The sequence below is a fragment of the Rattus norvegicus genome, chromosome X, assembly GCF_021556685.1.
Source record: "Rattus norvegicus strain SHRSP/BbbUtx chromosome X, alternate assembly SHRSP_T2T, whole genome shotgun sequence".
NCBI lineage: Eukaryota > Metazoa > Chordata > Mammalia > Rodentia > Muridae > Rattus > Rattus norvegicus.
Window position 1 is genome coordinate 111,025,487 of NC_141554.1, and position 13,963 is coordinate 111,039,449.

General features: G+C 41.4%; 1 protein-coding gene across 4 annotated transcripts in view; it reads left to right on the top strand.

The window, feature by feature from the left end:
• Positions 1-7,928: 7,928 nt before the first annotated feature.
• Positions 7,929-13,963, top strand: part of Nrk (Nik related kinase) — a 97,189-nt gene continuing 91,154 nt past the window's right edge. For 2 of the 4 annotated variants that reach the window (XR_015646281.1, NM_001411591.1), the window contains exon 1: positions 7,929-8,305. Coding sequence is in view for 3 of the 4 variants with exons in the window: in NM_001411591.1 (NP_001398520.1) it covers positions 8,249-8,305 (57 nt within the window). In the remaining variant the exon portion in view is untranslated. The remainder of the gene's footprint in view (positions 8,306-13,963) is intronic. The other 2 variants (XM_087599836.1, NM_001191797.1) reach the window with 2 other exon arrangements.

Consider the following 13,963-nt stretch of genomic DNA (forward strand, 5'->3'; position numbering starts at 1 on the left):
CTTTTGTTACTAAAACCACATGGCCGTGGGCTTTTTTGTTGCTGTTCTTGTTGTTGGGAAATTTTTAATGGATGCTTCTATTAGGGATTATATGCCTAAAAATTGTTTACCTGATCTTGCTATAACTTTGGTAGGTTGTTACCTATCAAGAAAATCACCCATTTCTAATTTTGGAGCATACAGGTTTTCGAAGTAAGACATAATGATTTTTGAGTTTCCCTGTGTCTTTTTATGCCCCCACTTCATTTCTGATTTTGTTAATTTGGATATTGTATCTCTGCCTTTTATATAGTTTGGTTAAGCATTTGTCTACCATGTTGATTTTTCTCAATATTAATATTTTATAAACTTGACATACTTTACGGCATTGATCAAAAAATATACATGTCTGTTGTAACTTGTTTTTTCATCATCTGGGATGACATTTACATACCATATATCTGCTGAGTAACATTTATGGATATTTACATATATGTGCATAAATATCTTCTGATTTTGAACTAAAACCTTATTTTTTAAAATCTATTTGTGCTGTGTGTGTGTATGCTATCATTAGTGCTTCTCCCAAACATTATAATTAGTAAAATTTTGCACTAATATTTCCTTATATCAATATGTAGTGTACCCACAACAATGTTGTAAGTTTCCTGTATCTTTTCTTTTTAGCTCCAGACAAAGGATAATCATCCTGCTTTTATAATAAGTCCCTTTTCTACATAGATGGATAATTTCTTAATGTTTGGTGCTAGAATTCTGTCAGCTTTTGCTCTTTTAAAAATATGAGATTTTTAGCTTTGAACTATAATTCATTTTTCAAGAGATATTTTTTGAGACCCTTGTTGTCAATATGGTGTGCATTTCAAGCCAAACCGAGATTATTAAGTCTGAAACTTTCAGAAGTCAGGGAGCTCACTTAAAGTAGGAACATGACAATACCTATACAGGCTTATTAGATCATCCTAGAACTTTAAACACTTGCAGTTTCTACAGCTCAGGAGTCATTGGTGATTCATAGTAACATGTTCTGGTGTCAGTCTGTATGACACTATCCTGAAGTTGCTGGGCTAGGAATTCAAGGGTGAGAATGGCATGTATTCTAAAATGTAAAAGGCTAAGAAGAAAAGGAAGCTTGATGACAAATTGCAGAAATTTGGCTATTGTTTTTGGTGATACTAGTTTAAGTCTCTTATAAAATAATTGATGTCTTTTTTAAGTGTAGCATTCCAGTTTTCAATAGCAATGTGACCATGTTCATCCAGGATCAGGTTTCCAGGGCCCCATTTTAGAAACAAGCATAGCTCAAATCAGGCTGAGCTTAAGAGCATTCCATGACAAGCAGCAGAAGCTTTGCAAACTACGGTCAGAAGGCACATTTCATGACCTTTAGCCTGACAAATAGTGTGTGCATTGTTGCTTTATCCCCAGAGGAGGAGCACATAGGAAATATTAAAAAAAAAAAAAAAAAACATGGTCAGAACTGCTGTAGAAACTGAAGCTTGCAAAGACATCTCCACAAGCAGAAGCTTATCAAGTCTTTAAGCACAGCCTTTGCCAGAGTTTTTCTCCCCCTGCTAGGACTTCTTGAGATTTTCAGATATATATGCTTCCCCATAATTATTCCAAGATAAGGGACAAATAGTGACACAGATAATACATGTATGGAACTTCTTTTTATTATTTTCTAAATCTTTTTTGTTTTATAGTCAAGCTTTCATCCCCTTCCTGGTCTGCTCTCTGACTGTTCCTGATTCTAAACCTCCTCCCCCTGTCTCCAGGAGAATGTCTCCACCCCCATCCCACCAGACCTCCTCATACCCTGGGGCCTCAAGTCCCTCCAGGGTTAGGTGCAGCTTCTCTCACTGAAGCCAGGCCAGGCAGTCCTCTGCTGAATCTGTGTCAGGGGCCTCATCCCAGCTGGTCTATGCTTCCTGGTTGGTGGCTCAGGGTCTGAGAGATCTCGGGGTCCGGGTTCGTTGAGACTGCTGGTCTTTCTCTGGGTTCACTTCCTCCTTAGCTTCTTGCAGCTTCTCCCTAATTCAACCATGGTGGTCACTAGCTTCTGTCTTTTGGTTGGGTTTAAGTAGATATTTACATCTGACTCTTTCAGCTGCTTGTTGGGACTTTCAGATGGCAACCATGATAGGCTCTTGTCTGTAAGCACACAATAGCCTCAGTAATAGTGTCAGCCCTTGGGGCCTCCCTTTCAGCTGGCACCCAATTTGGGCCAGCTGCTGGACCTCCTTTCCCTCAGGCTCTTCTCCATTTTTGTTCCTGCAGTTCCTTCAGACAGGAACAATTCTGAGTCAGAGTTTTTGAGTGTGGGATGGCAACCCCACCCCTCCAGTTGATGTCTTCTCTTTCTACTGAAGGTAGACTCTACAAGTTCCCTCTCCCCACTGTAGGGCATTTCATCTAAGGTCCCTCCCTTTGAGTTCTGAGACTCTCTCACCTCCCAGGTCTCTGGTACATTCTAGAGGGTCCCACCAACTCCTACCTCCTGAAGTTGCCTGTTTCCATTCTTTCTGCTGGCCCTCAGGGCTTCACTCCTGCTACCCCCCAAAACCTGATCATGTTCCCCTCTTCCCTCCCTGTCCCCTTTTTCACCCAGTTCCTCCCTCCCTCTGCACCCCCCCATGCCCATGATTGTTTTGTTCTCTTTCCCAAGTGGGACTGAGATATCCTCACTTGGGCCCTTTGCCTTGTTAACCTTCTTGAGTTCTATGAATTGCATCCTGGGAATTCTCTACTTTCCCCACGATGATTCTAAGACCAGTAGTGACTTGAAATATATATATATGGTACTTCTTTTCGAGAGAAGTGTTATATACCCTTGCTTCACTATTCTTACCTTGGACCCTATGTTGAATATAATAAACTTGTGCTAATAGAAGTTTTTAGAAGTGAAGTCTTAGAGGAAACGTATTAAACAACAGACCTTTTCTTTACAGTAGTCATTATTAATCCTCAGTAGCTTTATATGGCTTCACTTAGTGAACTGTGGTTCTAAAATATTGGCCAGAAAATTCCTATAAATAACTGATTTATATGATTAGTGATTTTTAATTTCTTATTGTTCTTCATTTGTTAGTTGAACATTATTTTAGGTATCAACCATAGGAAAAGAATAATACATGTGTATAGGATTCAGTAATTGCGTTGAGCTTTGACACCTACCAGGGATTTAAAACATGTTCTCTGAAGTTAAATGAGGGATTATTGTACTTAATATTTTAATAAAGCACTTTATAACATTCAAAAATTAAAAATAACATTATATATCTACTAGTATATATTCAAGCTATTAAATGCATGGGTGAAGGAAAAGTTTTGTTTTAGATCATCTTGCTTCTCTTATATAGGGATCTGGAATCTCTGAAAGCATTTTCATGAAACATACCTGTGCCTTTAGTATTATTCTTCTTTTAAGCCTATTGTCATTAGCCAAGTCTATGAAAAAAATTATGTGGTCCTTTTTACAAACATGGCATTTCAAACTTGGAATTTGTTGCTCTATTAAAATTTACAGTGACCGATGAAAGAGGAGATCTCATCAAAGACCCGAGAGGATCAAGATGTACACATTGAGTCCATGGCAGATCAACCTCATCCTCCACCTAAATTTTACATTGTTCTTTTCAACTGAGCTACCTAACTAACTGATACCTTGTCATTTAAGGTGACACATCTGCTAAGGAGTTTCTCATAAACACAGCCTCCTTTAAGTCCTCCCTGAATAAAGTTTATGCCTAGCCAAAGAACTCTCTGGAAGACATGTTAATGGCACTTTAAAATATTCTTATTTTTTTCTTTGAATGTCATCCATGAGGACAATGAATCTTTATCAAGTAGACTCTCTTCTTCAATTCCTCCAAGACAATTCCCACTATGTCTCCCTCTCAATGTCATACACTCATTTTTTTTCCATCTTTATTAACTTGGGTATTTCTTATTTACATTTTGATTGTTATTCCCTTTCCCGGTTTCTGGGCCAACATCCCCCTAATCCCTCCCCCTCCCCTTCTCTATCCCTCCCCATCCTCCCCCCACTACCACCCTCCCCCCAACAATCTCGTTCACTGGGGGTTCAGTCTTGGCAGGACCAAGGGCTTCTCCTTCCACTGGTGCTCTTACTAGGCTATTCATTGCTACCTATGCAGTTAGAGTCCAGGGTCAGTCCATGTATAGTCTTTGGGTAGTGGCTTAGTCCCTGGAATCTCTGGTTGGTTGGCATTGTTGTTCATATGGGGTCTCGAGCCCCTTCAAGCTCTTTCAGTCCTTTCTCTGATTCCTTCAACGGGGGTCCCGTTCTCAGTTCAGTGGTTTGCTGCTGGCATTCGCCTATGTATTTGCTGTATTCTGGGTGTGTCTCTCAGGAGAGATCTACATCCGGTTCCTGTCGGCCTGCACTTCTTTGCTTCATCCGTCTTATCTAGTTTGGTGGCTGTATATGTATGGGTCACATGTGGGGCAGGCTCTGAATGGGTGTTCCTTCTGCCTCTGTTCTAAACTTTGCCTCCCTATTCCCGCCCAAGGGTATTCTTGTTCCCCTTTTAAAGAAGGACATACACCCATTTCTTAATAACTCAGTGATTCCAATTAGTGCCGCCCATGAGTGCGTGAGTGTAGAACCTCTACTAGAGCTTGGACAAACTTCTAGGAGATTTACCCAGGAAGATAACTGGTTCACCCTCTCTCAGCAGTCAACAACTGCTAATAGTTCCTTGCCTAGGGGTTGTGCTTCATGAGCCCACATCCCATCCAGGGTGGAATTTCAACTACCAGTGCAAGTCTTCTAACGGAGGCGTTTTAGGACACATAAGGGTGCTTGTGACTTCTCTGGGCGTATCCTGAGCTTCAAATTCATGAAATTTCCTTATTAGGTACTCCTCCCGTTGTTCTTTTGCCCTGATAGTCATTGGCTTTGCTTACGTAGTGACTAGGTTCCATTTTTTTTAAATACAGTTCAAGATATTTCTGGTCAGAGGGCTTGAGGACAGAAAGGAGGAAGGGGGAACTAGATAGCCCAGAGGCATAATGACTCTCTTCGGATCTCACGTACTCTTGGGCTTTTTTGCATCTGGCTCCCCTTCACAGAGTCTCAAAATATGCCCCAGGCCTTCCACCGTCATTGACCAGAAGTCTCTGGAGGCAAAACTGCCTGAGTTGGAAGCCAGGATCCTCTAATGACTTACTACCTGTGAGGTTACAAACAAGTCAATTCTTCAGTCTCTGCCTCAATTTACCTAATTAAACTATGAAGATTATAAATTAATAAATTAGGAAAATGTTGGTAAAGTTAAGGAAGTAATGTGTGCAAAGACATCAGTGTGGTACACAGTGGTAAACATTCAATAAAATCTAGTTATAAAATAAATCAAAAACTAAAGTTTTTAAAAAGGCCGAGGAAGTGAGTCTGAAAAAACATGGGACCTAGAATGTGGGCAGGAAGAGTATTTCTGGGTAAAACACAATCTGACAAATTCCTGGACTCTGGACAAAGTAGGATTACTTTTATGGAGGTTGAGGTCAGGGGGTAGGGAAGGAGGAAGGGAATGAAGGAGAGCGAGGGTGGAGAAACACGTGGGAAGGGGATAGAGAAACTGCTGATTGTGGGGTGAGGGGAATAGAAGTGCTGAAGTTGGAAAACAGGTGCTCTGTCTCAAGATTGTGGTGTGAGCTGAGCCTCCTGTTCTGCTGCTATCTGTTTACTTGCTGATGCAGTAGACAGGCTGGCTTTCTCCAAGTCAGTCTCCAAAATCCCCCTAATGCCATCTTAAAAGGCAAAGTGTCCACATTCATCCTGGCCTTTTTCATTGAAATTTTAACTTAAAAAAATATTGGTTTCTCCAGTGGAGTTCTGGTTAAACATCAAGGTTCTCCTTGTCACTCCACAGGAGTCCTTTTGAGACACATTAACTAGTCCTATGGAGTCAAAAAGCCTGCAGTAGCTTTCCAGTATGCAACTGGGATTCTCTTTCTTGGTCTGGATTTGCCTACAGGAGGCTGAAACAGCCTGGGGGCATTTCCCAGCACCCTCCGCAGACAGCAATGTAGGTAAAAATGTCAAGGTGTGAACTTGTTTCCCCCTTAACAAAGATTCTCTCCCAGTAATCTTCAGTTTCTTTAATTGTACTTCTTGATTTCTCTGCCGTGATGTCTTAAAACAAGCTATACATAAAAAAATTGTAATTTTCTATAAACTAGCCAGGTCTTCCCTTTTAAGTTATGAAATGTTAAATTTCCAATTTTCACTTCCATCAGACCCAGAAACATTTTACTGGTCATTCAGGAAATCTTAAATTGTTTTAAAGAAATAGGTTTTTGTATGGTAGAGTTATTAAGATTTTAGTTCTTTGAAAGTTTAATTTCTGCAATGGTATAAGAAGAAGATTCGATTCAGGAAAAACTACGCTTGTTTTATTGTTTTGGAAGAGATACTGGTTAGTTATCCTGTAACTGTTAACAGAGAATCTTTAAGGAGCGAGACCCGAGTTCCTTGGATAAACTGTAGCCATTCCAGAGTTCACCGAGCCTATGAGATAAAGGATCCGAAAGAAGTCAAACTCCACGGTTGAAACAGACACAAAATAAACACAACCCACCAACATATAAGAAGAATAATTACGAAAGTTAGAAAGCTAGGTCAAAATGACCAAAGGCCACCGGGAGGAATTATTCATATAAATCTTCTTAGGATGGGTAACAAAATTTGTTCATTAAAAAAAGAAACAGGAAACAAATTCCTAATAGCATTCGGACCTGGAGTTCGGGTAAGCGAAGCCACACAGTTAAGCTGGCTCCGGGGAATGTAAGGAGCTTCAGGACGTTTTCTAAAGTGTTCTTTGTAGCGCGGAAGAGCTTAGAATGCGGTTAGTTTTACGCGTTGGCTCCCCTTTTCTGTAAATGCTTCAAGGGGCAACTTACTTAAGGCTAAATCACTGTAGACACCAAGTGTCAGCCTCTTTGCGCTTTGTGGGGAAACCGGGGCGCACAGCTCCGGAGCCCTTAAAAGTTTTGCAATGAATGAGTGAATGAATGAACCCGGACTTGAATGCTGAAGACTGGAAGTCAAGCAGAAACTTTCTGGGTTCACTAAGAGCTCAAAACTTGCAAACTTGGGGCTGGGGGCAGCCTGGGCTGCTGAGAGGGAGCCTGTGTCTCTTGCCCTAGACACCTGTTCCCAGGTATGGCTTCAAAATAACAGCCTCCGCCAGATACCAAATAGCCCCTGGGCTAGAGGAGAGCTGCAGATGGCTCCCGGGGGTCCAAGAAACTTTGTCCCCTTTGCCTTACCCCAGCCTTCTACTGGCTTGGAAGAAGGGAGTCATGGCAGCCCTAGGGTCTCCGTTTCACAGTGTGCATTTAGGGGGGCATACCCAGGTCTGATCCCCAATCCTGTGGGTAAATCGTTTCACTCGCTTTCCTGATTTTCCTTCTTCAATCAATGGAGCAATTAAATGACAGGGGATGAGAAAGAGGAGCCAGATCACTAGGAAAGTTACAGTGTTTCTTGAGGGGTGGGGAATGGGGAGTGGGGGTGGGTGGGTGGGATGACGGTGCGGGTTGTTTGGACTGTGGCAGAGCCGTGGGGCCCAGGCTGGGAGCGGCGCAGAGCGGGACCGGTTTTCCGGGGCTGGCAGCTGCCTAGCAAAAAAGTTTCCTGTGGAACAGTGGCCGGCGGGGGCGGGGGCGCGGGCTGCGGGCTCAGCCCAGGACCCGGGGGCGGGGTGCGGGCGGCTAGAGGCTGGCCTGGAGACCGTTAGAGAGACTCCCTCTGCCCCGGGGCCCCCCTGGCTCGCCTCCCTGCTGCGCGGCTGCCCACCTGGCGACGTGACGCTCCACCAATCCCCTTCGAGCTCCTCCGGGCCCCTCCGCCTTGCACCGCCCCCCTCCTCACCCTCAAAGGCGCACCCTGCCCGGGCCACTCTGCGCTCTCGCCGCGGAGCACCCTTCTGGCTTCTTCGTCTCCGGACGGACGGACGCTAGAGCTCTCTTCTCTTCCCTTAGCCAAACTTACTTTCCCGCCTCCCGAAAAACTCCGGCTTCCCTGTTCCTCCTCCAGCTCGGCTCTTGGCTCTTTTCCTCTCCACTTTCCTCTCCTCTCCCCGAACCACAAACCCACCGCCCCATTCCTCTCTCCCATCCCCTCCTCCCTTCCCGGGACCCCCAAAACTCTTCCTCCTTCACTCCAGACCTAGTCCCAGCGCGCCTGCTGGACGCGGTCTCCTGCGCGGTTCTTCTCGAAGCCATGGCAGGACCTGGGAGTTGGAGGGACAAGGAGGTGACAGATCTCGGCCACTTGCCGGTAAGTAAGGGACTCCGGGCCATCGCCCCCTTGTGAGCTTCTTTCTGTGGCTTAGAAAGCCTGGGGAAGAGAGTCCACACCCTCCAGCAGCCTAGGCCAGGACTTCGACGGGCTGTGGCTTAGGATGGGCCAGGGAAGCTGCTGTGCAGAATCATCATCCCGGAGCTCCTGGCTGAGGTGAAGGCCACAAAACGCAAAGGAACGGGTGAGGTTGGGGAGAAAGAAGTGGGTCCTAAAAAGGGTGGGGCCTTTTCTAAATAGAGCCCGCTTTGTCTAGCAGCTGTCTAGCAGCGCATGGGTACCTGTAATACAAGCATTCCCGGAAAGGACAAGTGGCGGACCACCCCACTTAACTTCTTTCACCAACAGAGATCTCTACCTATGGGCGGAGCCCCCCTCCCCCCTCCCGTAAAGAATGCAATGAGCACAGAAAATAGAAATGTAAGCATCACGCTGCTCTGACTTTGCAATAGCAGGTTCTAAAACTTTACCCCCACCAGGAGAAGGTTCTGGATTAAATACTGCTGGAGTGAAAAGAACTCGACGCCTCTTGGAAAGGAGCGGAATTCTGTACAAGCGTATTAATTTTTAAAAGTGTTTTATCTCTCTTAGATAATGAAATATAACTTTGTTCGTGGTTATCATGTACGGGGTCTCCTGTTAGTCAATGCCCAGTTGAAATTGATTGGTGGGCTATTAAAGCCCACTGTGGCAACACCGTTTATTTCAATGGCATCTGGTTTCTCGCTGATACTGGATCCCACCCAAATTCATTTTTCAAGTTCCCGTTTTAGATTGGCATTTCACTTGCACCCTCTTTTGAATGCAAAGGGCCCCTGGATTCTCCAAAGGAGAAATTAGCAGGCTCTGGGCTGGAATGGTCGCCAAGCATGTGTAGTTCAGGGCAGTGGCCTCCATGCCTCAAGAAAAGCTACATATTAACCTTGAGGTTATAGGACTATTCAAAGTCATCTTGCCTTAATTAATTTTGTGTATGTTTGGCATTTAAAGATACGTGTTGTTAATGATGACAGATACTTGCCTCCCTAAAAGCGGGACACTCCCCAAACCTCCCTTAATATTTTACATTAGAATGGTGTGTGGTGAGGGGGTGATGTACACAGGTAATATTTTAGCAAACTGTTATCAGTCATTAAAAGAACATATTTCAATACAAACCGTTGAAGAGCAACTATTAGAATTATGGTTATCATTGCAACTTCGTAAAATAAGGCCAAAGAATTTAAAACTTAAACTCTTTTTCTTCCCAGATACAGCTGAAATCACTTCTTTTCCAGGAGGTATGCATGAGATTTCTGGACTATGGAGACCTCAGTTGGAGTCCCTTCCGCCAGAGCAGAATTTTCCTATTCACATTAAGGTTGATTTGATCCTAAATAAGACTGTAAAGGCAGTGAGTGGGCTCCTCCCCTCCCCAGCCTGCCCTGGGGGAAGGGTGAGGTCGGTGGCGAAAGCACACGTGGACAAACTGAAATGAACTGCTTTAGAAAAAATGACCAAGTGGATGGATGAAAAAGACCTTAGAGAAATGGTAGCCCAGGGAATTCCAAACCCCCAAGGAACAACAAAGTAAAAAAGTAAAGGTGTGATTTAGCCCAAAGAATAGGACTAAATTCCCTGGATTAGCTGACGTGGCTCTGGCTTTGGGATGGTCTGATCTGACAAGAGTCCATGAGATAAGCAAGATCTTTCGAGTGTTCTCCAGATGGGTGAGGGTGGCAGTGGTTACAGAAGAGCAAGAGGAGATTGCTTTTTAATGTTGAGGCATATGGAAAAGACGAAAAAGCATAGGGTGCCAATGGTCTTTTCCCTCATTTTAAATCATCATCAAAGGCTCAATTTGGGAAAATTTTTATATTTCAGAATTTTATAATAGAGTCATTTTCTGTGCTATCTAAGCAAATCATGGGTAATTCTCCCCTTTCCCAGATTCAAATTCCAAGAAAATAAATATAGCTGGAGAGCAGCATGCTCTTCAATATTTCCTTTATATCAAATGCTTAGAGATTTAAAGTCATGGTTTCTGCAGTCACTGAGGTATAGGAGGTTTTTTGTTTTGTTTTGTTGACATTTAACATATCCTCAGGACTTCAAAAGAAAGGAATAGAGAAATTGATAGTTAATTTAGTTTGCATTTTGATGACAGGGAGAGATGTTCAAGTAAAGAAAATGGCCTAGGCAGTGTCCTTTAAAGGACACTGAACTTTGAGCCGCCATGTTGATGAAAAAGTCTTGGAGGCCTGGGCGTGGTCGGCCTGATCGGTAGATTGAGTGCTACCATGCAGAGTCCTGGGTTCAATCCCCATACTATTTAGGCACATGTCAGCATAGACACACATATTGTTCAGACTATAGAAATAGAATTAAATATAGATTTGAGATTTAAATGTTATGTACTCTTGGTCATTGTTCAGTTTAATGTCCAGAAGCCAGAAACCCCGGGGTAGTACAAGCTTGTACAAGAATACAGATTGGAATTTAAAGAAAGGGGTAGAGATTTGAATCATAGAGGTTAGAGGTAGAGGGATCATGAGTTTGAAGCTAGTGTGAGCTATGAATAGCCTGGTCTTCAATGAAGACGCTCTTTCATAGCACAAAATAACCAAACAGTGATAAAATATTTCTGTGTTATTTTTAATTAGATAAGATTTTATTCCAAGAGCATTAAACAGAGGAGAAGAAAATGACATGAAGTTCACAATTGCAGATTGTATTGTGATATAATTATAAACCCTTTGTATAGGGCCTTAGAGACATAAAATAAGAAAGCCAATACAATTCTCAATGAGTAGGCCAATTCCATCATATTTATTCTTTGTTTTTAAGACATGGACTCATGTAGCTCTGGCTTCCTTCCAGACTGCTCACATAGCTGACACTAGCCTTGGGTTCCTTATTCTTCTGCCTTTATTTTCTTAGTGCTGGTACTAAAGATATGGGCCACCACACAAACATACTTATTAATGACAGGCTGTAACTTTTCCCAATTTTTAAGTAGATTTTAAACTTTCTATAGGAGAAGAAAAATACAAAGATCTGTGGTGTATGCTTCCTTAGAAAAGAGAATTGCAGTGCTTTATGTGTTCACACATCTTTCTAAAATAGTGCTTCACCTTGCTTACCCCATACAAAGGGTGTACTTATAATTTATTTATTCTATTAATTTTCTATTAATTTATGATTTGTTATATATGGCCATGTATTACTAGTAAGCCTGCATAATTCAATCCTCTTTATCTCCAAATCTAGCTTGTCTTTCACTGTGATTGTCCCCCAAGCCTTCTATGCCCAGTATAGTAATGACATTCCTTGTGGCTTTGCCCTTGGTATTTGACACTGCCATGTGTACTCCTAATCTATATTGGGGTCAGGATTAGACAGTCTTTGAGAACAGTGGGGGCCGAGGTGATCTGAAATAGTACATGATCCAAACACTATATTTGAATTACATTAAGTTTATATTTAAATATACCTTCCAGTTTTCCCAGTTTTCAGTAAGAAGACAAACCTTGACTTCAGCATTTGGCCATGACGAGCCACTTTACCAAGTCGTTAGCGGCTGTGTGGAAGCAATTTTGCCTTCAAGTGCCCAAGCTTTGAAATATCCAGCACACCATCCATTACAAGTAGAATAGTGCCTCAGCTTGACATTGTAATTCAATTTATTTTTCTCTGAGCCATGTTCCCTGTCTGTAGGACAGTGCGCACAGAACAACAGGGTACATGAACTGAAAATCCTCTGGATATTTTAAAAGAATAGTCTAAGGAAATTCTGATATTATAATTTCATATTAGCCCTAAAAAAATCTTTATATTTAAACAGGATTGCTAAGTAAGTCTCATAGAGGGAAAATCTATGCATGGAGTATGACGTAGTGATCTACAATGACTTTTTCCTCTCTAAGTCTATTGTGAAGCACACCCTTGCCACTGACTGAGTTTCACTCTAGACCTTATCTGATTAGAGGCAACACTTTAGAGACTACCCGTTATGTATGTGTAGATATACATATATATATATATATGTATATATATATATGTACATATACACTATTTGTAAGATTAAAAATAGGGAAAGAAAATCCTGTGCAATCTCCCTTTATGTACTTACACAGTGTTTATTACCTCCTTTGCTTTGTAACCAGGGGAACACGTTCCCTCACCTTTAAGTAAATTTAAGCACGGTTGAAAAGTACTGTGGTTAACCATGCATTGCTTTTTCTTCCTCCTTTACATAGGCATATTCAGCTTTAGCGATCAGACTTGGAGTCTTCCTTGACCAGCAAACACTGCCTCCTAGTGGTTGGTTTGCTTTCTTCTTCCACACCCTTAAGGAAATTAGCCAGCCAAGGGCTCACTCTTGCCTTCTTAATCAGAAGGAAAAAAACAGCTCTTAAATTCCAGTTTGCAAGGGCAACTCATTAGGGCTTTTAATTTGCTAAATATAATTCGGATATATAGAACTACTTGACAAATATTTTTAAAAATTGCTTAACAGCTTCTGGCTCAGAAATAAGTTTACTTGGCTTGTTTGTTTGTTTGTTTGTTTCTCTTTTTTGAGATAAGATCTAGCAATTGGGTTTCTTAAATTACAGTCCAGAATAAATGTGTGCTGAATAAAAATAGAAAATGTGATATAAAAATCTGTGCATTAATTTACAGGTCAGCACAGTTTTTCCCTCTTTTATCTTAATTTAGTTGTAAAATATATTACAAATGATAAGGATTGACAATAACATCAATGCTAAGTTTAATATAGTTTTAAAACTTGAAACTTAAAATGTTTTATTTTAATTAAAGTGAGTATTAAGGTCATTACGATTTTTTTTAATAGGAAACAACAAGATTTCTAACATTAGCAAAACTAAAGTAAGGGCTCTGAGATTTCCATAGTACATTTCTTCACTTAAAATCTCAATATAAGATATGCTCATTGATGAAGGACAGAAATACGATCAAACAAATTTACTAATAACAGTTAGCTAACTTGTTTAATTGTTTTAAGAAGTTAGTGGGCTCTGCAAGATGGCTCTGCAGGTAAACGTGCTTGCTGACAACCCTGAAGACTGGAGTTCGATCCCCAGAACTCATACAGTGAAAGGAAAAAATGGACTCCTGCAAGTTGTCCTCTGACCTCCACATGTGTACCATGGCACACATGTACAGAATGAATAGATGAATGAAGGAAGGAATGAAGGAATGAATGAATGAGTAAAATGAATGCATTTTTATACGTTGTTTCTCTTGAATTGTTACTGTGGTGAATATACTTCTCAAGGATATCTTTAAAAGAACTGTGCTAAATTAATAGTACCGAAAAGCTGGTTCTTAGTAACTGCTGCATTATTTACCTTTTTCCAATAAATCTTGCAGAGTTACAGCAAAAGTCGTATACCAGACAGCAAATGTCATCTGCTTCTCAAATTCTAAAAACTGTCATTTAAATAACATTTAATAAATGTTATTACATATATTAAACAGAAAATAAACTATCATTTATTTTGAATAGAGATATGCCTTAATCTACTTGCTTATAATCACCACTTCACTGGGTGATTATTTTAAGAAAGGATTCTGGATTGCTGCATTGAAAATAGTTTTGTCAGTCTTGTGAAAACATCTGGATTTTCAGATGAG